Below are 21,149 nucleotides of genomic sequence, written 5' to 3' on the forward strand. Positions count from 1 at the left end.
GCATTTCTGTGTGCAGAAAACACAGGATGCTAGTTCTAAACGGTGTTGTCAGTTTTTAGTCCAGTCATCATATCTGCTATTTTAGTTATCCTTGCAAAGTTCTTCGGGGCACACGGTTGCTTAGGCCCAGTCCAAAGGTTATTTTGCCCTGTTTTAACATTCCGGAGATTTGAGGCATAAGCCATACAAGGCAGTTCCTGTGGGATGGCAGCTCCAGATCCATTTTAAAGTGGCCCCGTCTACATTATTGTTTACAATGCAATAGGATTTGTGACCTTGAGAGTTTGAGTGGATCTGAGGATGTATCCTCCCCGAGTCTGCAAATGCTAACTTTTGTTTACCCTTCACGATTTGTATAGTGCTTTTATAGAACTGATTTTTCTTTTTTGTGTCTTCCTGATTTTTTATTTTTCTTTTTTTGTTTTGGTTTTTCCTTTCTTTTTATGGTTTTGATCCTGTTCTGCCTGCCTCAATTATTGCATTTCTCATCTTACAGATGAGAAAGCTGAGGCTTAGAGAAGTTAAGTAATTTATTCATGGTCACACAGTTAGCAAGTGGCATGACGTAATCAGAGCTTCTGATTCCAAAAGCTGAGACTGTCTGCATCTGTTTACCTTCCAATATTTATTCCGGTTGTAAAATTAAACAACTTTAACTGTAAGGTCTAATATTAATATTCTAGTTAAATTTCTCTTAAGAAATAATTTAGAATGTTTTAAAATATTTTTGATGAGATAATTGATTACACGAAAGTAGATTTTAGATTTACTCTTTAAAATACCGACTTCCCATATAACAGGTAAGCACACTGTTAAATTATGTAAGAAAAAATAGGATATATTAACAAAAATTTTAAAATTAGATGTCATACATCTAGTACTTTAAAAACTATGGATCTGGTGAAATTATAATGAGGCATGTTTATATTTTAACCAGGGGTTCTTAATATAACTGTCTAGTATGAGTAAAAAAATAAGCAGTATGTGGCTAAGCATGAAGTACTTCGGAACCGAATCCTGTTCCAGTGTTCAGCTGAGTGAGGAAAAGGACGAAATCCAGGCTGCCCCGGCCCAGCTCCGCCCCGCTCCTCACATGCTCAGAGGCTTTCAGCTTGGTGTGCACACGTGTGCACATGTACATATATATAGTGTTATATAGTATACGTATAGTGTTCCAGTGTTATTGAGATATAATCGGCATATAACATTGGGTGAGTTTAAGGTGGTGGTGATTAGATACACTTATATGTTGCACCGTGGTTACCTTGGTAACGTTAGCTAACACCTGACGTCACACAATTACCAGTTCTTTTTGCGGTGAGAACATTTCATAGACTTTCAACTACATGACAAAGCATCGTTAGGTGTACCGGCAGTGCTGTGCGCCGTGTCTCCAGAACCGAGTCATCCGACTGGAGGTTTGTGCCGTTGACCACCATCTCGTTTCCTCCGCCCCCAGCCCCTGCTAACCACCATTCCTCCTGGAAAGCAAAAGGCACTTGATTACGGTATTCGTTTTCTAAATTGTGTGTATTCTTAAATAGCGTTGGATGCCTCCGCTGAAGTATTTAGTGCGGCTTACATTTTTTTCCGAATTAGAAGCCTGAATTAAATGCTTGTGTTTATAGCTTTTATAAGCACTTTAGAAAGATGATTACAAAATCAATATTTTTTTCATAACATTCATTTTATTCTCTCATGTGGCAAAACATAAGAATGTAAGCAAAGGCCTGTGGACATGGGTATAGCTCGAAGTGGAGGAGGGGGGCGCAGGGGAAGCCAGGGGAGGTGGAGACACGTGTCGGGGAGACAGGGAGCTGTAGCGGGCTGAGCGGGGGAAGGCGTGCCGGGCCGAGTGGTGGCAGCACAGAGGCGGGGGGGGTGTGACCCGCGCCCTCCTCGCCAGGCTTCCGGAGTCCCCAGGGCCAGCTGCTTTGTGGTGCTGGTCTCTGTCTGGATCACCGTCTTTTCCCCTTCATCTAGCTAATACCCTTAGTTTTTCAAAATTCGCCTCAGGTATCCCCCTTCTGGGACACTTCTAATTGCCATCCGGTTGAGACGGCCTCTCACAGCATACCGTAAATGCCTCCACGGTAGCCCTTGTCACACCGCTTTCTGATTCAGAACTTGTTAACAGTTTCTCCACTCAGATCTGAGAAACTGCCCTCCTTCTTCCTTGAGGCGGAGCTGGGGCAGCCTCAGCCCCAGACTGGAGGCGGCAAGCAGCCTCCCATCAGTACCCCAGCGCCATTTTCTATGCAGAGAAACAGGTGGGAAATGTTCCTCTCGTCAGTGACGCACAGGACCGTCCCCAAGGCCAGGGGTTGGAAATCGCTGTTCTCAGTTGTGAGGCATTGATTTTTTTATTTGACCGTCTCTCGCGCTGACCTCTCTGCGGCCCCTGCGCAGGAGCGCCCCGGGGCTCGGCCCTCACCAGTGCTTCAGACTGGATCGGGCCTGTTGGTCCCCTGGGGATCTTGCCAGAAGTCAGATCTGATTGAAGGAGGTCTGCACTTGAGGTTCCGCGTTTCTCCTGAGCTCCCAGGTGATGTCGGGGCTGCTGGCCCAGGGAGGACCACTAGGGTCGCGAGGCCTCGGCGGACTTATGTCATCTCTTCCCGCCTCCTGACTTTAACACCATGTCATACGCTGACGAGGCCCGAGCTTCGTCTCCAGCATGCGTCCCTCACCTGAGTTCCAGACTTACATGTGCAGTCGACTCCCCAAGAGCTCCGTTTGGATAGCTAAGGAATCTCAGACTTAGTATTTTGAAAATCGAACTGATTGTCACCATTAAGAGGCCCTCTCTGCCCTCTCTGACGTCTCTGCCTCCAGTCTCCACCCCATTCCTGTCTCCTGACTCCTCCTCAAGCAAAGCGGGCGTGCTCGAGATGCTCTGGCAGATACGCTGCTTCGCACGAGGGAAAGGAGTGGGAGCAGGAGGATTCTTGCCACCAGACTGACAATTTTAATCGAATTTTAACCCTTTTCCCATTTAGAAAAAGATGTATGACTTGCTGCCAGCATTCATTTTACACCATGTGTAGGAATGCTGCATTTTCTAGGATTTGACATTTTCAGCGATTGAGAATTACTGTATTTTGTAAATGGAAATACCACTACTAAAAACAGAATGCTATAAATAGAATGACGTCATTTCTTTCCAAAGACTGTCGATATAACTAGAATGACACAGAAATAACAATAAAAGCGAGGTATTTCGTGGCCGACTTTGGGGGCAAGGTTAGGACTGTGATCCACGAGTCATCTCAGGGTAAACGCTGTAACCACTAGTGCCTCTGGCTACTGTTCTCAGGGCAAATGGGTTAAAAATATATACACCGTTGGAAACAGTCAACTTGGAAATGTATGCTTTTTTGTCTTGATTTAAAAGCAATATGTTGCTTAGTTTTATGTACAGTAATCTATATTTTGTCATAATTTAACATCAGATTCAGTTGCCAGACTTTTTTCAATATGCTAAAGAAGAGTGGACCCTCCCAGTCCTGCTGTGACCCGCAGTGCTGCGTTACTAAAGCCGGTGGCATTCAGTGCTGACCAGCAGATGCGGTTGTCATCGGTCTGAACCCATCTTGCTTTTTGCTGGATCCCATATGTCGCTAGTCTATTTTAAATGTTTAAGGAATGTGGGACCACGCTAGGAATCAGCAGTATAAAGGGCATACCGGGGAAGCCAGGCGCCCTGCTGCCCCATGGCACCCACCTTTACCAAGTGACATTGTCAGGGAGAAGTTGTTAGGCATTGATTTTTTTATTTGACATTATTTTGCCTACTTTAAGAATGTTGACATTATGAAATAAGTGAAAACGCATGCTGTATCTTTTAAAACATCTTTTAAACAAATACTCATGATAAAATTCAGTTGTGGAAATGACTGACCTTCTGGGTACTTGCTCCGAAACCAGACGGAGGAGTAGCACCGAGAACGTTTTCCAGAGCAGGAATTCCTGTTTCCTCTGAGTTCCAGATGGTGCCCTCCTCTGTGCATTGGAGTTCCTCGGGCATTCTTCTGCCCTCTCGGAGCACACCGCAGGCTCTCTCTGCCAGTGCCTGCCCTGCCTGGCAGGTGTGCCCACCCGTCAGCTGTTCCTTTGGGTCTCCCCTCGTCTGTCAGTGAACTGCTCCCTGATTCAGCCTCCCTCGACTTAAGTAATCAGATCTCCTTATCGTCAGCTTCCCGTGGGCAGGAACTGACCTCTTATTGATTATCCTTCTTGTTGGCTTCCATGCAGTATAGACGGTTCAATAAATATTTACTGAGTGAACTTCCCCAGCATTTTTATTAGGCTAAATGGGTAAGAGAATGGGTTTTAGCATCAGATTCTGATTCAGATCTTAACTCTGCTACTAACGAGTTGCTTAACTTCTCTGGGCCTAAGCTCCTCTGGACCCTTGTTCATTAGAAGGAGTCCATAGCAGTGCCTCCATCACTGAGTTGCTGCTAGGGTTAAATGAGATCGCTTATGCAAAATCTTAGCATGGTAGAAACAACCCAAATGTCCGCTGACAGATGGAAGAAGCGGTAAAATATGGTATGTCCCCTGCGCTGAGTGAAGCAAGCCAGACGCAGAAGGACAAATAATGTATGATTCCACTCATAAACATCTAGAGCAGACAATTCACAGAGACAGAACACAGAGTAGAGGTTACAGGGGCCGGAGGAGGGGGACTGGGCGGTTTTACTGAGTGATTCCACAGTTTCTATTTGGGGTGTTGGAAGAGTTTTCAAAATAAATAGTGGAGATGACGGTTCTCCAGCATTGTGTCTGATCGTAACTAGTGCCACTGAATTGTACACTTAAAAATAGTCAAAAGGGCAAATTATATATTTTACCAGAGCTTTGAAAAATAATAGTGCAATATACCAAAAACTATTGAATTATGTACTTTAAATGGGTGAATTTTATGCTGTGTGAATTACGTATCAATAAAGCTGCTTAAAAACGCGTAGCTTAGTGCCCGGCGTAGCGAAGTGTTCAGTAAGTGGTAGTTGTACTTGAGACAGTTGGTGCTCAGTGAGTGCTTCAGTGCGGGTCCAGTTTACAGCAGAGCAGCGTCTGACGGCTAAATAAAAATACTCATTTCCGCTTCGTCTCTAACGAGTTCTCATTACTTCTCTCACTTTTCCTTTCTGTACCTCAGAGTTATTGACTTGGGGGTCATGACTCCCTGCGACAAGATACTGAAGGCGGCTGTTGACCACAAAGCAGGTACCTTGGGACTGTGCTGGGCACCCCCTGCATCTGTCTGGCAGGGGCTGGTTTGCCCCAGGCCGGGGGGGTGGACCGCTGGGACGTTCAGATGACCGGGCGCCAGGTCCTCTGTAGGGGCTGCTTTTTTTATAGTGGGGATTGAAGAGGTGAGCAGGGAACCCTGAAACTCCTTCATCGCTCTGCAGACCGGGGACGGGCACAGCAGGCTCCTTCCGGGAGAAGGTGTTGTGTTAAGTTTTTTCTCTGTGTGCTTTTTATTTTTCTTTGAACATCGTGACATGTTATAATCTGGGAAATCATAAATTAATAATATATTCTATTTCACGGCTTTCCAGGTCTTTCCAGGCAAGGTACAAATGATATTTATTACCAAAAGCAAACAATAAATTGAAACCCCAAAGGCGATGTCTTAGAATTAGAAATTGGGAATTCATAGTAGGTTTTGTGGTCTTTATTACAAACTTTTTAAAATGAGCTTTCCTACTTTTCCTCCTTTTCTCTCATCCTCCTTCTCACTGTCCTTTTTTTTTCTTTTTTTTAAATAATAGATATAATTGGCCTGTCGGGACTCATCACTCCTTCCCTGGATGAAATGATATTCGTTGCCAAGGAAATGGAGAGATTAGCGATAAGGGTCCCGTTGTTGATTGGAGGAGCCACCACTTCGCGGTGAGTCCCGCCCCTGAGTCGCGTCTTCCCCTCGCAGTCTCTGAAATGCTGGTGTCTGAAGACGCGGTAAGACCCGCGTCGTTCTCCCTTGTGTTTGTTAGTGCTGTGGCTCCTTACACGTAAACGCTTGAACTTCCTGCTCTTCACGTGGACAAGAGCGGGAACCCTTCTGGAACACTTCTGCAGCGCTGCAGGAGCCGTCTTCGTGGTCCCCGCCCTTTGCCTTTCTGTGGGTCCCTTTGGCTGGTGATAATGGTCCTCTCACTTCCTGTTCAGTTCCTGAGATTTCTAACACTTGATTCCTCTCGAAATCCAACTAAGCGGAGAAGCTTTTTTGACACAAAGACATGGCTTGAACTGTAGCGCACTCTCTACCTTGACGCAAGTGTCTGATTGAGTAATTATAGGTTCCCTGATGAAACTCTTACGTTGTAATAGTTGAAACAGAAAGCCAGCCTCGTGAGATCGAATCAAAGCATTACCTTGGGAAGTTGTTTTTGAAAGGGGGAAACTTTGGATTAAACAGCTTGAAGAGGAGAAAGTTCATATTTGATCATATTATCATTATTCATTTTGTCAGATTTTTCCAGGGGTCATGATCATAATGATTTTTGGTGAGAATTATGCTAATTGTGTGTATCAGACTTCTCATGACACATTCCTTAGGACACAGTGGACAGAAAGGGGCCTGGAACAAACCATAAATTCCTAATTGGGCAGGTCCCGCCCCAGGCCTTTAACCTCTTCAGTGAAAGGTTTCGAAGCCAGCCCCTCCTGTTGTCCTTCTGCACCTAGGTTAGCGCACCTTTGACACACCACAGGTAACACCCCTTGAGGGCGTAACCACCCTCAAGAGAGCAGTAATCTTAACTATCCCTAATCCAACTCCTGCCTGGATTTCTTCCACCTTCATGTAACCTTCCTATGTTCCCTCCTTAATCCCAAAGGCATAAGAGAAACTGCAAAACTGTCATTCAGAGTGTTCGAGATCTTGCTTCCTGACAGTTGTCATCAGTTTTGGCTCTTATAAAAGTACTCTGCAGGTTAGGGCATTCTTATATCAACAGCATGAACATTCACTTGGTCAGGGAGCAACATCCAGGTGGAGTGTGGAACCTGACAGTCCCACAAAGCCTTCAGTTTATTTTTCTGATACAAAAACACACGGGAAGTCTGGTCAGAGCTACTCCACAGTTCCTTCCACACTAGAGATAACGATATGTTAAGCCATTTGCATTAGTCGGTGTTCTCCAGAGAAACAGTCAGTAGGATGCGTACACACACGCGTGCACGCACACACAGAAGGGGAGAGAGGGGCAGGGAGGTTGACTGATTGATCTGTTTTAAGGAATTGGCTCGTGTGCTTATGGGGGCTGCTAAGTCTGAAATCCTGGGGAAGTGAGTGGCTGGAGACCAGGTGGGAGTTGGTACGTCAGTCTTGGGTCCAGAGGCTTCTGGAGGCAGAAGTCCTTCCTCGAGGACCTCGGTCTTTCCTCTCGCAGCCTCTAACTGATCAGGCGAGGCCCACCGCATTGTGGAGGGTAATCGGCTTCATTCAGTCTGCTGCTTCAGTGTTAATCACATCTAAAATAAACCTTCACAGAGTCATCTAGATTGGTGTTTGACCAAAATCTGGGTCCCATGGCTTAGCCCGATTGACACACAAAATTAACCATCATCCCATTTATGATCTGAATGGATCATTTCCACTAGTAGCCACAGTGTTCTATGTCGTTTATCCACTAATTGCTTTTCATGCTTGAGGACTCAGCGGTGTGGCTATTGATCACATTAGGAAGTGTGGTCTTTCTTTCCACGAAGGACACGTGGCAGATCGATCTCCACGTGACCACTCATTAGTAGCTGGGGTTTCAGTGAGCATGGACTTGGGTAACTGATGATTTGGATGTGAGTAGTCATTAGCTTAGTAAAGAGAATGGTAAGTGAATCTATGGACTGTCAGAGTGAAATACCTTTTAAAGTCACGGTTCTAAAATAGAATAAATAAATATTTAAACAAGCAGATGTAATGAAATGCATTATGAGTTCTGTAAATGTGATGCTGGTTTCAAAATAGGAATCATTTTATATGATAGGACGCTACATTCAGAAGTTCGAGATCAGGAAACCACATTGCTACTTGTGCAAAATGGAACATTTCCAAATAGTGTATTATATTTCTTACCAAGTGAGAGTCACCAGATTAATGAGGTTTTTGAAAAAACAGTCAGAAGCAACATAACTAGCCTCCCAAGATATATCATTGGCAAAATTAGCCATAAATGACTCTTAACAATTATAACTTGGTATATCAGGTTAGAATTAATCAGATCAGAAATATCCCTCGATCTCTTCCTGCTATCACAAATATCTGTTCTTTTTTTTTTTTTTTATAATTTTTAATGTATTAATTACAGTTGGCATGTGATATGTTTCAGGTTACAACATAGTGATCAGATATTCATATAACTTATAAAGTGATCACCCTGGTAAATCTAGTACCCATCTAATGCCACACGTAGTTACTGCAATATTGCTCATTATATTTCTTATGCTATATTTTCCATCCCCATGACTATTTCATAACTACCAGTTTGTCCTTCTGTATTAATTACAGTTGGCATGTGATATGTTTCAGGTTACAACATAGTGATCAGATATTCATATAACTTATAAAGTGATCACCCTGGTAAATCTAGTACCCATCTAATGCCACACATAGTTACTGCAATATTGCTCATTATATTTCTTATGCTATATTTTCCATCCCCATGACTATTTCATAACTACCAGTTTGTCCTTCTTAATCCCTCCACCCACACGCCAACCTTCCTCCCATCTGACAACCATCAAACATTCTCTGTATCTATGAGTTTGTTCCTGTTTCGTTTGTTTGTTTATTTCGTTCTTTAGATTTCACATGTAAGTGCAATTCTATGGCATTTTTTTTCTGACTTACTCTACTCAACACAGTACTCTCTGAGTCCATCCATGTTGTAGCAGATGGCAAGATTTTGTCCACTTTTATGGCTGAGTAAAATTCCGTTGTATATATGGACCACCTCTTCTTTATTCATCCATTGATGGACACCCAGGTTGCCTCCATATCTTGGCTACTGTACATAATGCTGCAATGAACATATGAATTCACGTGTCCCTTCAATTTAGTGTTTTATGTTTTTTCAGATAAATACCCCGATGTGGGATTATTGGGTCCTTCTTTGTCTCTTGTAATAGCCTTTGTTTTAACGTCTGTTTTGTCTGGTATAAGTATTGCCACCCCAGTCGTTTTTGTTTGTTTGTTTCCATTTTCATGAAATATCTTTTTTCATCTCTTTACTTTTCGTGTTGTGTGTGTGACTTTCGACCTGAAGTCTGTCACAGGAAGTGTATGTAAGGGCCTTGTTTCCACATCCATTCAGTCACGCTATGTCTTTCGATTGGAGCATTTAATCCGTTTACATTTAAAGTAATTGTTGATGACTTTAATTGTATAGGTATTGATATTTTATTATTCATATTTTTTATCTTTTTCTACTTAAAGAAGTCCCTTTAACGTTTCTTGTAATACTGATTTGGTGGTGGCGAACTCCTTTAGCATTTTCTTATCTGGAAAACTCTTTATCTGTCCTTTGATTCTAAATGAGAACTTTGCTAGGTAGTGTAGTCTTAGTTGTAGTCTTAGTCTTGCTTCTTATCACTAAATATTTCGTGCCAATCCCTTCGGGCCTGCAATGTTTCCCTTGAGAAATTGGCTGGCGGTCTTATGGGAGTTTCCTTTTAGGTAACTAATGCTTTTCTCTTGCTACTTTTAAGATTCTCTTTGTCTTTAACCTTTGGCATTTTAATTACTGTGTGTCTTGGTGTAGGTCTCTTTGGGTTCATCTTGTTTGGGACTCTCTGCACTTTCTGGGTTTGTATGTCTATTTCCTTTGCCAGGTTAGGGAAATCTTCCATCATTATTTCTTCAAATAGGTTTTCAATTCCTTGCTCTCTCTCTTCTCCTTCTGGTACCCCTCTGATGCAAATGTTGGTATGCTTGATGTTGTCCCAGAGGCCCCTTAAACCATCCTCATTTTTTTGGATTCTTTTTTTTGTTGCTGTTTTAATTAGATGTTTTCTGCTACCTTATCTTCTAAATTGCTGATTCGATCCTCTGCTTCTTCTAATCTACTGTTGAGTCCTCCCAAGATATTCTTCATTTCAGTTATTGTATTCTTTATTTCTCACTGGTTCTTTACGTTTTCTAACTCTTTATGAAAGTTCTCACTGAGTTCATCTACTTTTCCCCTAAGTTCATTGAGCATCCTTATAACCAGTGTTTCGCTGAATTGCTTATCTTCAATTTGTTTAGTTCTTTTTCTGGAGGTTTATTCTGTCTTTCATTTGGGACATGTTTCTTTGTCTTCTCATTTTGGCTACCTCCCTGTTTTTGTTTCTATGTATTAGGTAGGGCTGCTCTGTCTCCTGGTCTTAGTAGAGTGGCCTTATAGAGTAGGTGGCCTTATAGAGTGGGTGTCCTGTGGGGCCCAGTGGTGCAGACTCTCTTGTCACCTGACCTGGGTGCTCCAGGTGTGTCCCTTTTATGGGTTTATGTGCCTTCCTGTTGTAGTTGAGCCTCGATTGCTATTTGCACGTCAGTGGGAAGGATTGACCCTCGGGCTGGTTGGTCGTGAGGGCTGGCCGTGGCTGCAGTGTAGGAGCTGTTGTGCAGGGGCTGACCCTTCGGAGCAGGATTCGCTTTAGCAGTGCTCCGATGTCTGCCCAATCTGCCCTTTGGGTATGTCATCTTCGGATGTGACCCCAGGATGTGCTCAGCCCGAAGCTGGCTACCAGGCGTGCTAGCCCTAGGACCTCCTGGTAGGGGCCCCTCTACAGCCCAAGTTCAGCCACAGCCCGTGCCGTGCCTGGGGACATCTGGCCCGAGACACTAAGCAAGACATAGTTTTTGGCCACCCGTGTTGGGCTTAAATGTACCTCAAAAGGCCAAACTGTAAATTGAAGCTGGCCGACACTAGTGCTGGGCTTGGGGCTGCTCAGCAAGAGGTGTGGGGTACACTGAGGCCAGATGCTGCTTTTTAGGTTTTATGGACCTTAGAGGGATTTTAGGAAAGTCTGCAGCCTGAGCCAAGACAGGCCGTTTGTATGGGAAGGCCACTGGAAGTATCTTGAGTGGGCCTGAAAGTTGGGCGGGGCGGGGTCTCAGGGAATCACCAGAGCGAGGTGACCTGTGTTAGGTTGGTGGAGACTCAGATATGGTTGTCTGTGTCTGCACGTGGGGAGGGACTAGGGCCCAACAAAGGAACAGCGCCCTCTTTCAGGTTTCTGTCTGGGAGGAAGCTGCCGTTCCAGCCCTCGCCCTGAGGCCAGACAATTCATTTCCTCCTCATGTGTCCCTGGCGCCTTTCGAGCTGTTTCCCCAGCGCTGGCGCTTGGAGCAAGTGAGTCCATCAGTGGTAAATCTGCACATGGGCTCTTTAAGAGGAATGCTCAGTACTCCTGCAGCCCTCCATCTCAGTCACAATCTTCTCTGGTTTTCACACCACAAATTATGGGGACTTCTCTTCCTAGCACTAGAACCCTGGGCTGGGGTGCCCAGTGTGAGGCTGGGTCTTCAGGGGGGACCTCTGCCTCTGAGATATTTTCTCCAGTTCTCAACTGTTACGTGCAGGTGTGAGACTAGCCTGTTCCATGTCTCTGCCCCTCCTCCCAGTCTCAAGGTGGCCTCGTCTGTGTGTCCTGAATTGTAGGACTTCTGTTCAGCTAGACTTAGGGCGACTCCCAATGATGGCTGTTCTGTAGTTGTAATTTTGCTGTGATACAAATGTCTATTCTTACCAACTGGGAATCGCAACTGTGCTACGTAAAGGCAGACAGTTGGGTCCCGGGTCCTCTGGGGTCTTCCGGCTCTCCGGTGCTTTGTTTCCCCATGAGCTCTGTCCTTTCTGGGTCTGTTCTCTTCTGTGCCAGTTGTAGTTTCGGGAAAATTACTTGGAAAATAATACCCAGTAGCAGTGCTTCCAGGTAAGCATCCGCATCTCTGTCATGTGCTCGAGCAGCCTTGGGGAAACAGACTCTCCAGCAACCTCCAAGAACTTTCGTGTGAATTCCCCATTCCGGCTCCAGTAGTAATAGTGACAGGGGGTGTCTCAGACTTGGAGTCGTGCTTCACCAAGCACTCTTAATTAAGTGAGCACTTTCACCGAAGTGTAACAGTCATACAGAAAAGCACACAAGTCATAGATATACAACTTGATAAATTTTTACAAAAGTGAACCCACCCCTGTAACCGCACTCAGATCAAGAAGTAGAACATTAATGGCACTAGCAACCTCATTGGGTTCCTTTCCAGCAGCACGAACCACCGTTCTGTCTATTGTCACCTAGGCCGGTTTTGCCCGCGTTTCAGCTCTGTGTCAGTGGGATCCTGTGGACTTTCTTCTGTGTCTGCTTATTTTGCTCAACATTATGTCTGAGGCCCAAACTCATTGTTGCGATAGTTGTTTTTTTTGTTTGTTTCTCATTGTGGTATAATATTTCATTATATAATAATATACGATGGCTTATTTGGTGGACATTTGGGTTTTTCCATTTTGGGGGCATTACCCAGAATGCTGCTATGTGTGTATTTCTGCCCCGAAGCCAGCTTGCTGGATCATAAGATAGGCACCTGACCGTCTGCGTTAGATATTGCCAGGTAGTTGTCCAAAGTGTTTGTATTTATTACTCTCCCACTGGCAATTGTGAGAGTTCCGGTTATTCCACATCATTCTCCATTTTATTCACTTTTGTGTGTTTTCCATTTCGTTCATTTTGTACGTATGTAATAATACTTTGATGTGGTTTTCATTTGTATTTCTCTGCTGACTGATGGTGAGTACCTTTTCATGTGTCTGTTGACCATTTGGATATAGCTTTCAAGTCTATTTTTTTAAATTGAGCATTCTGTCTTTTTTGATTTTATATGCATTCTTTATATTGGATACAAGCCCTTTATCAGAAATATATTTTGCAAATAGAGTCTTCCAATATGGCTAGCCTTTTGGTGTCTGAGTGGCATTTTTAGATTAAAAAAGTTCTTAATTTTTATGATGTGTGATTTATCAGTCTCTTTTATGGTTAGTGCTTTTTGCATCTGTGGAAGAAAGCCATATAATCCTGCTAGAAAGTATTCACGAATTCGGATGCCTCAGAAGCCCTCTGAGAGCCTTATTATTACCTCTGAAGGCCTACTGGGGGCCCAGCAGTGTTCCAGAGCTTTCCCCTACTAACTGTATTTGAGCCAGATGGCAGCTCAGGGCTTCCAGGTCGTCACGAGAGCAGACCTCTGAGGGGCTGTAACATTAGGGCTTTGCAGACCTCAGTGGCCTGCAGCAGCATGAGAGAATTAGAGCTGTGTCCCCGGGTCTCTTGAAATGAGGCTCAGGGCTCGCCAATGGACAGATCCTTGGTGAGGCCAAAAGGATTTATACAGACTTGGGGTCATCTGTGGGTGCAAATTTGCTCAGACTGTCCTTTCTTAACCTGTAGCTATGAGAGAATAGAAAGTAGAATATTCTCCTGTGTGTAATACAGATGGGTTTGGTATCACAAACCAGCAATGACTTTGATGGAAATATGGTCCTGTTAGCTACGGAACTTCTCAAGGGTACAGTCCAGCAGTTAGCTCTCAGCTTTTAACTGGTTTAAAGCCAATAGCTGCAAAATGTCTTTTCCAATTATTTTTTATGAATAATGAAGAATTCAAGAGGAAGTCACGTTGCTCAAAGCTAGAGGTAATTTTCCGAGTTTTTTTTATTGTTAGGAAGCAAGGTGTCGAATCACATAACTGATATTATTTTCCTCTGTGAGTTGAGCTCAGGCCTGTGTACAGGATTTCATGGAATAAATTTTATATGCTGATTTTCACTCCGATTGCATCTTAATCTCTCCACCTTTATTTCCCCTTTCTCTCATTTTTCTAATCAGATTTTAAATTTTGGTCATCCCGCATTTATGCAAAACACTTTCAATTAATTCTGGGATAAGATATGACCTGAAATAAATGTTCGGAGTACTTGCTCTTTTTCGGAGTTTTAAAGAATATCTTCTGAGGTTAACATGATGATGGCCATTTGGCAAATGTGGAAGATGACTTCCTAAATCCTAAGCATTGATGGGTGACTTGGCAGAGACGGATTTGCAGTTCAGCCTCAGCATCTAGCCCTTTGCCCTGGGTTCGTAGGAGTGGGAGGAAGGGGAGGAGAGAGTCCAATGTTTTGCATCTTTTCGGTCTTTAGAAAGAAGACTTCAACAGGACAAGGCTGCAGACATGGGAGCTTAGAAGAAAGTGGATCGATGTCTGATTATTTTATAAGGAAACCAGAAGCACTCTCGGTGGCTGAGCAAGCTCGAGTTTCATACCTGTGCTCATCTAGTTTTGTCCGTTCTTACGCTGCAAAGCAGCTCTTTGCTTTTTATTTATTTATTCAAACAGTGGAACCCATCATTTTTTTCTCAGTGCGTTTGTCCACATCATCAAAGAATTGCACTGAGAACCCTCGGATGCTTAATAAATATTAGTTGTATTTTAAATTTTAAAATTGTACTAGTTCTCCTTAAGAGAAATGTCACCAAAGTACATCAGGCTTAATGTAATGTTTCCTGGAGAAACTTCATGCGGAAACCATACTGAGGAATATTCGTGTCTTCACAGAGCTGACCTGAAGGGGAGGGAGCAGCAGAGTCTGACTTGCGTTCTGTTTTGAAACTGGAAACAGCCTCATCTGTGTAGCTTTTCCTGCTGTTCGGAAGACAAACGCTGTCTGCGAGGCTTTGGCCCTTGAGCACACACCAGGCACAAAACAGGTCCTCAGGAGGCAGTGAGTTTGTTTACCTGCGCCAGGACCTGGGTCTGGCACCGTCTGCACTGCTCCCCAGGCTCCCAGGCCAGAGGCGTCTGCACTGATGCTTAGGCCTGACCGTGCATCATGCAGCTTCGCTCCTGTGGGTCATTTAGTCCTTTGCTTCCTGTTCATGTGCAGAGACACCCTTAAAAGGGGTCCGGTGCGGTCTTGTCTGTCTCATTATGAAGGAATTTTTAAAGCCTTCCCTGAGAAGCCTCTGAAAAACACACACATATATTGCACCTTTAATATCCTCTTGGTTTTTAAAAATTACCTCAATAACCCGCACTTGTTAGAACACGTCAGGCAACTCAGAGGAATATGAAGTAAAATTTAGCCTCTTGCGCCCCACCTTTCGCCTGCACAGAACCGGTGTTGACACTTCGATGTGCATCTCTCTGTTTTTTCTAAATATACAGAAACTTTTATATAAGGTTGCTTGGCAGGGGCAGGTCGTGGGTGGTAGTGTTTGTTTTCAAAAGAATAGAATTGTATTAAACATACTATTCTGCTACTTTGTTTTTTTCTCACTTGATAGCGAATTCTGGACATCTTTCCAAATGAAAATACATTTTAGTGGAGGGGAAGGAATCCGAAAGCGTCTGACGTGGGGCAGAGCGCTGCTGCTTGAGGAGAGGAGGAGAAAGGCTGGGGAGCACTGCCAGCTCGGGGTGCTGCCCCCCCCACCCCCCGAGTGATGCTGTGGTAGAGGCCGCCTCGCTCCCGTCTCCAGCACCCCGCTTTAACTGCTGTGAGGGGGCAGTGCGTTTTCAGTTTTCACTTTCATATGTTAACGTTCTGTAATGAAATAGCGGGTATGTAGGCTATGCTGTTGCTATAAACATTCGATAATCAGGGCAATTTGCTTTGCACTTTAGTTAATTAGGTAATTTCAAGGATTAAAGGGTATTTCTTCCTAACGACTTGCACTTTCACGTTTGGAAATAGGGATTTGGGGCTGAGCCAGTGTTACTATAAAATGTTTTTGTTGCTCTTGCCTCTCTGTGCTATTTTGTGTTGAATTTACTTAAGGCCCGAAGTTCAGCACGACAGGGATGAGGTGGGCCCGGGCTGGGGAATGGTGGTGTCTCCTAGGGCAGAGCACAGCGGCAGGGCGTGGTGTCCTGTATCTCCTGCCCAGTGTCTGGTTCCCCAGGGCCCTGGCTGGTACCCTAACTCACCTTGAGGAAGAAACTCAACTTCTCTTTAATGACAGCGAAGTGCAACTGCCTGGGCTGTTTTGCTCCGAGTTCAGACAGGCAGACTCATCCCCTGTTGGCAGAGGACTAAGGACAAAGTCTTTCTCATTTGTCACAGACTTCTTTGCTGCCTGGGCCAACAAACCTATGTCTTTTCCCATCTTAGGGTAGAGAGAAAGTCATTCTTGTTTTACAAGGGGAATTTGAAGTTCAGTATGTAGAAGTACCTTGACGTCTTCCTCTGGAAAGCTCAGCAGAAACACATTATCTCTAATGGTTCTGAACAGGACTCGTGTAGGAGCTGTCAGCACTGATGGATGTGTTTTCCTTCTGACCTCTCTTCTCAGAACGCACACGGCAGTTAAAATCGCTCCACGGTACAGCGCACCTGTAATCCACGTCCTGGACGCCTCGAAGAGCGTGGTGGTGGTAAGTGTGGAGCCTTGCCACCTAACTCAGGGTGTCGCAAAACGAGCGAGAGCGTTGAGAGTCAAGGGTATTGCCCAGCATTTACTTATTTGTGTCTAATTCTACTAAAAAAATGTGAAAGAATAGCCTGTAGCTCGTGATGGTGTCGCTGCTGTTGTCTGCTTTGCTGGAAGGAGGGCAGTGGGCGCCCTGGGCTCCCAGAGGCCACTCCTGAACTGGCAGCGGGAACGCCGGTCTGAGTGAGGGGAACCGTGGGTCCAAGAGACCTTTGACCTCGACACCAGCCTAGAGAGATCTCAGCCATTTAGAAATATTTACAAACACGGAATACATTTCTTAATCCATGCCTGAGCTAAAGGAATGTAGAATTTTTTAAATGCCCTATTTCCAGATCGAAAAACATTTAACCTGCTGCTGTGACCATGAAAAATAAAAAGGAAAAGCAAAGCTGTGCGCTGTCCCCGTGGTCGGCATGAAGACGCGTGATGGGCTCTGACCTGAGTGGCAGGCTCACATGGCGTAGCCCACGTAACTGGCCACAAACTCGTTCCATCAACAAGTCACACTGGGCAGAGGGGGGCTCGTCACGGCGGCTCTGGGAAAGCGGCTCCGTGCGGGTGTGGCGGTGCCAACAGACTGTCTACCCAGCGTCCCTGTGCCAGGTTGTGTTACCTTCCTTGGGTGTTGGGATTTTGCTTTCTCAGAGTTTAAATCCAGCAAGATGCATGCATGTCCTTTGGGGAGCATGGAGGCAGGCCCGCCCTTCTTGTTGTTGGACTCTGCTGGGGTGGGGACCCCACTGAAGTGAGGCCCATGTGAGGCAATTTTTAGCTTGCCACCATGGCCTTTTCTGATTATGTTCCTTAATAATGATTTGGTTTTATACTACGTCTCGCGTGATGGGAATGTTAGAGATACTTAGAGAATTCATATAGAATTACGGACATTTAAAGCTGGTCAGCACTCTGGCCTCCGGCCGGTCTCACTTCCTTCATTTCAAATGGTGCCGTCGAACTTGCCGCTTTTTTGTGTGTTAGGAAGTCCCGCGGGAGGACGCAGAGCCAGGCGGCGCTGTGCTGTGATCGGTAGCAGCCCTTTCTCTTTTCTTTGTGGTTCTGCTTTGAGCTTTGGCGGCGAGCTCTTCTACCAGCTTAATCGTCACGGTCTCCCACGGCAGTCAGCCGATGCCAGTTTGACAGCCCACAGAGTAGCCTCCTGTGTCCCACATGATCCTTGTCCTTTCTTGTTTGAGCAGAAGCTCACAGTTAACCGCGAAGATCAGCCTCATTCCTTCAGCAGACAGCTAGGTAGGTGGGTGCACCGTGCAGGTGCCAGGCACTGAGCTAGAGACAGGGACACGACCCCTGCCTCAGAGGGCTTGTCTTCTAGGCAGAGAAGTTGACCCACAGACAGATACCAAGTCTATGGTCAGTGCAGTGATGGAGAAACGAACAGTGTCCTTGAAACGCTGATGAGAGGTGCCCAACCAGTGCGTATGATTTGCTAGAAGGACTCACAGAATTCAGAATACTGTTATGCTCACAACCCGGCTTTATTACTGCAACAGGATAGAGATTAAAATCAGCCAGGCAAAGATGCACAGAGCGGAACAGGGAAGAGCAGGTGTGAGCTTCCAGGTGTGCACTCCCTGTGCAGTCCCACGGACGGCGTCCGGCTCTGCCATGTTGGTATGTGACAGCATGCACAGGCAGTGCCAGCCAGGGAGGCTCACCTGAGCCGTGGTATCCGGCTTTCACTGGGATCATGCCCACGTGACTGATGTTGGTTACCCAGTCTTCGACACCTTCAGAGCTGAGACAGGTACAGCGTGAGCCAAGTCCCCCCAAACGTCACTTCGTGCTAGCATAAACCGGTCGTTTCGCCAGCATAAACCGTCTGGTGCGGCCCAAGGCCCCAGGTAGGTGGAGACACTTATCAGGTGGGATGTTCCAAGGGCCATCTCCCAGGCCTGATGAGTTAACCCTTTCTGGCACAGGGAGGAGTTATCGAAGTCAGTGAAGGGAGAGGAGGTGACGTGAACACAAGAAAGCTGCCGGTCACCAGAACTGACCAGTATTGCACGTTTTATCTTTTTTTTTCACTGCTCTGTGCTTATGGACCTTGGCTCTTGCGTTTCCAGTGTTCTCAGCTATTAGATGAGAATCTGAAGGATGAGTACTTTGAGGAGATCATGGAAGAGTATGAAGACATTAGACAGGACCATTACGAGTCTCTCAAGGTAAGTGACAAAAGCAGGTCAGGCCTCGCTAAGGGTAATAAAACCATCCTATGTTTTTTAATGGACCTTCACTGTTTTGAGGGAGTGAAGGTTTAGGATCATTCTAGAGAAGTCTTATTTTCTGGATAAGATCAGAGTTCTTCGGTGTCTGAGTTCCCGATAATGTTTGGTTATATTAAAATTAATTTTGTTTATTCTTCCCAATGTTTGTTGGGTCGTCCGCAGTGGGTGTTGGGTGCTGCGCTGGTAACCGAGTCACAGGGGTGAATAACACCGAGCTCATACCCAGCGGGGAGATGGGAACCGCGACAGTGTGCTGGGGGCACGCGCTCCACGGGCCCTGTCCTTGAGGAAACAGTGGAAGAAAACAAAGACGTCAGGACACTGTGAACCCCGACTCCCCCTCCCCACCCCCGACTGCCCAGCGCTGACTGCAGTGCGTCTTCCCTCCGCGCCCTGGAGAGGAGCTTCAGGGGCCCGGGAGACTGGACGTAATCACTCCTTAGACGCCGTCGGGGTCCTTCCTGGTTATCTGCGTGCCGGGCTTTGTGTGGGGGGTGCCTTTTGGGGGTGGCCAAGCAGGTGGAATGAGGTAACAAGCATCGTGAAGAAAGCAGGTGCTTCAGGGTGTCGGCCGGCCCTGGGTAGCTCCGCCTTCGGGTCCTCGGGGCAGTGGACAGCAGGCCAGTCCGCCTGGCTTCGGCTGTTCTAAGAGCACAGGCCTCGCAGTTCAGGCTGTAGGTTGGTCTCATAGTTACGTACCAGTATTTAGTGAATATGCGTTGAACCTTTACTGTCTAAATGTTCTGGTGCTGATGTGAGGCCATATTGGATGGAAAAGGGAGAGCTTTTTAGAATACAAATTTTTATTAATAAAAGAAGTCGTTTTCTTGCAAAATTTATATGCTAGCATTCTTGAACATATTTTCATAGTAGCAGCTGAAGACCTGAGAGTGTCTGACTGAATAACTTCTTTTCTTCATAGGAGAGAAGATACTTAACCTTAAGTCAAGCCAGAAAAAATGGTTTCCAGATCGACTGGCTGTCGGAGCCTCCCCCAGGTCCGTTTGCTGTCGGGCAGGGAAAGGCTGCCAGTGGGGACTGTGGGCTGCAGGGCGTCTGCACTCACTTGGCAGCTGGAGACGCTGGACTGTGTCTAATGACGATGATTAGTGACCATGCTGATCGAAAGGAAAAGTAAACAGGTGCCATTTAAGGAGAACCAGACACTGTCTTGAGATTGACCCGGAGCAGCTCTGAGTCCTTGACACGACGCGTGACAAATGTGCTAGTGTCCCCACTTTCAGCCGAGGACACTGAGTTTGGGGTGATCACTTGGAAGGCTGGTAGGATTCTGTCTCTGACTTAAACCCGTACGCTTTCCTCTGTGCTGTGCTTTGGTTCGAAGCGAGCTCTGGAGACCTGCCTGGGTGGCTCTGTCACTGAGTTGGCCTGGGTCCCAGGCAGGCCCCAGCGCAGACGTGGAACGTCTGAAACCGAAAACGGCCTCGCGTTGAACAGGCCTTTAAAACATCTTGGCAGAGCAGATCTCCCGTTTCTTGTTCTCTCATTCTCTCTTGACGCTTCTCTCTCTCAATTTCTTTTATTTGGTTTCCTTTCCTCCCTTTTTTATTTCTAGCCCCCTTCCTTACCTTAAGTAGGTGTTCACAAGGGAATAAAATGTGGTAGGTGTTTTGACAGGCTCAGAGAAGCATGAGATACGAATGCAAAACCGAGACAGGTGAACGGGGTTATGATAATTAAATCCACATTTCCAAGGTAACGTCTCAAACCAGCATTCATTGCTCACGCACTGTGTGTTCTGCACACGCCCAGCAGAGCTGGGAGATTAAGTCGGAGGTGCTGGGCCGAGTGTGGTTCAGGCAGAAGGGTGCGCATGGGGTCGGAGGCCTGTTTCTGGTCCCGGCTCGGCTCCTGGCTCTGCGTCATGGAGGGACCTAGAGTGTCTTAACTGCCACGTTTGACAGTCTCTGACGTGTAGGAAGGGGGTTCTTTACGGAAGAGTCGGGAGGATGGGCCTTTGAAAACCATAAATCACCAAACGGTCCAAACTGTCATTTCCTCTTTACCTTTCCCTGTGAAACTGGAAAACTGTCAGAAGGGGCCTTTTAAGTCAGATATCCAGAACGCATCTCGGTGGAAATAGTCCTCTGAAGGCCCACGGCTCCAGGCAGCGATGGACGCTTTTCCAGGGGCCTTTTTACCAGCAGGGCGGGGCCTCTGCCAAGCTCTGGACCCACTGCCTGAGGAGCATCGGGGCCCCGAGCTGCGGCCCGCAGATGTGTTTTAGAGCAGTGCCTTTCCAGCTCCAGGGGCTGGCGCTCCCATAAGCATCCAGTGCCTGATGATCTGAGGTGGAGCTGAGGCGGTGATTGCTGGGGAGTGGCTGCAAATACAGATGAAGCTTCGCTCCTGATGTGCGGGCCAGGTTCTAACAGGCCATGGATCAGTACTGGGTCGCAGCCCGGGGGT

At 46.0% G+C, this 21,149-nt stretch overlaps 1 protein-coding gene across 1 annotated transcript in view; it reads left to right on the forward strand.

The window, feature by feature from the left end:
* Positions 1-21,149, forward strand: part of MTR (5-methyltetrahydrofolate-homocysteine methyltransferase) — a 90,215-nt gene that overhangs the window by 58,335 nt on the left and 10,731 nt on the right. The window contains exons 23-27 of the mRNA XM_025039066.1: positions 5,165-5,232; positions 5,784-5,904; positions 16,336-16,417; positions 18,558-18,656; positions 19,642-19,717. Coding sequence (XP_024894834.1) covers positions 5,165-5,232; positions 5,784-5,904; positions 16,336-16,417; positions 18,558-18,656; positions 19,642-19,717 — 446 coding nt within the window. The remainder of the gene's footprint in view (positions 1-5,164; positions 5,233-5,783; positions 5,905-16,335; positions 16,418-18,557; positions 18,657-19,641; positions 19,718-21,149) is intronic.

The sequence above is a fragment of the Pteropus alecto genome, unplaced genomic scaffold (genome assembly GCF_000325575.1).
Source record: "Pteropus alecto unplaced genomic scaffold, ASM32557v1 scaffold189, whole genome shotgun sequence".
NCBI lineage: Eukaryota > Metazoa > Chordata > Mammalia > Chiroptera > Pteropodidae > Pteropus > Pteropus alecto.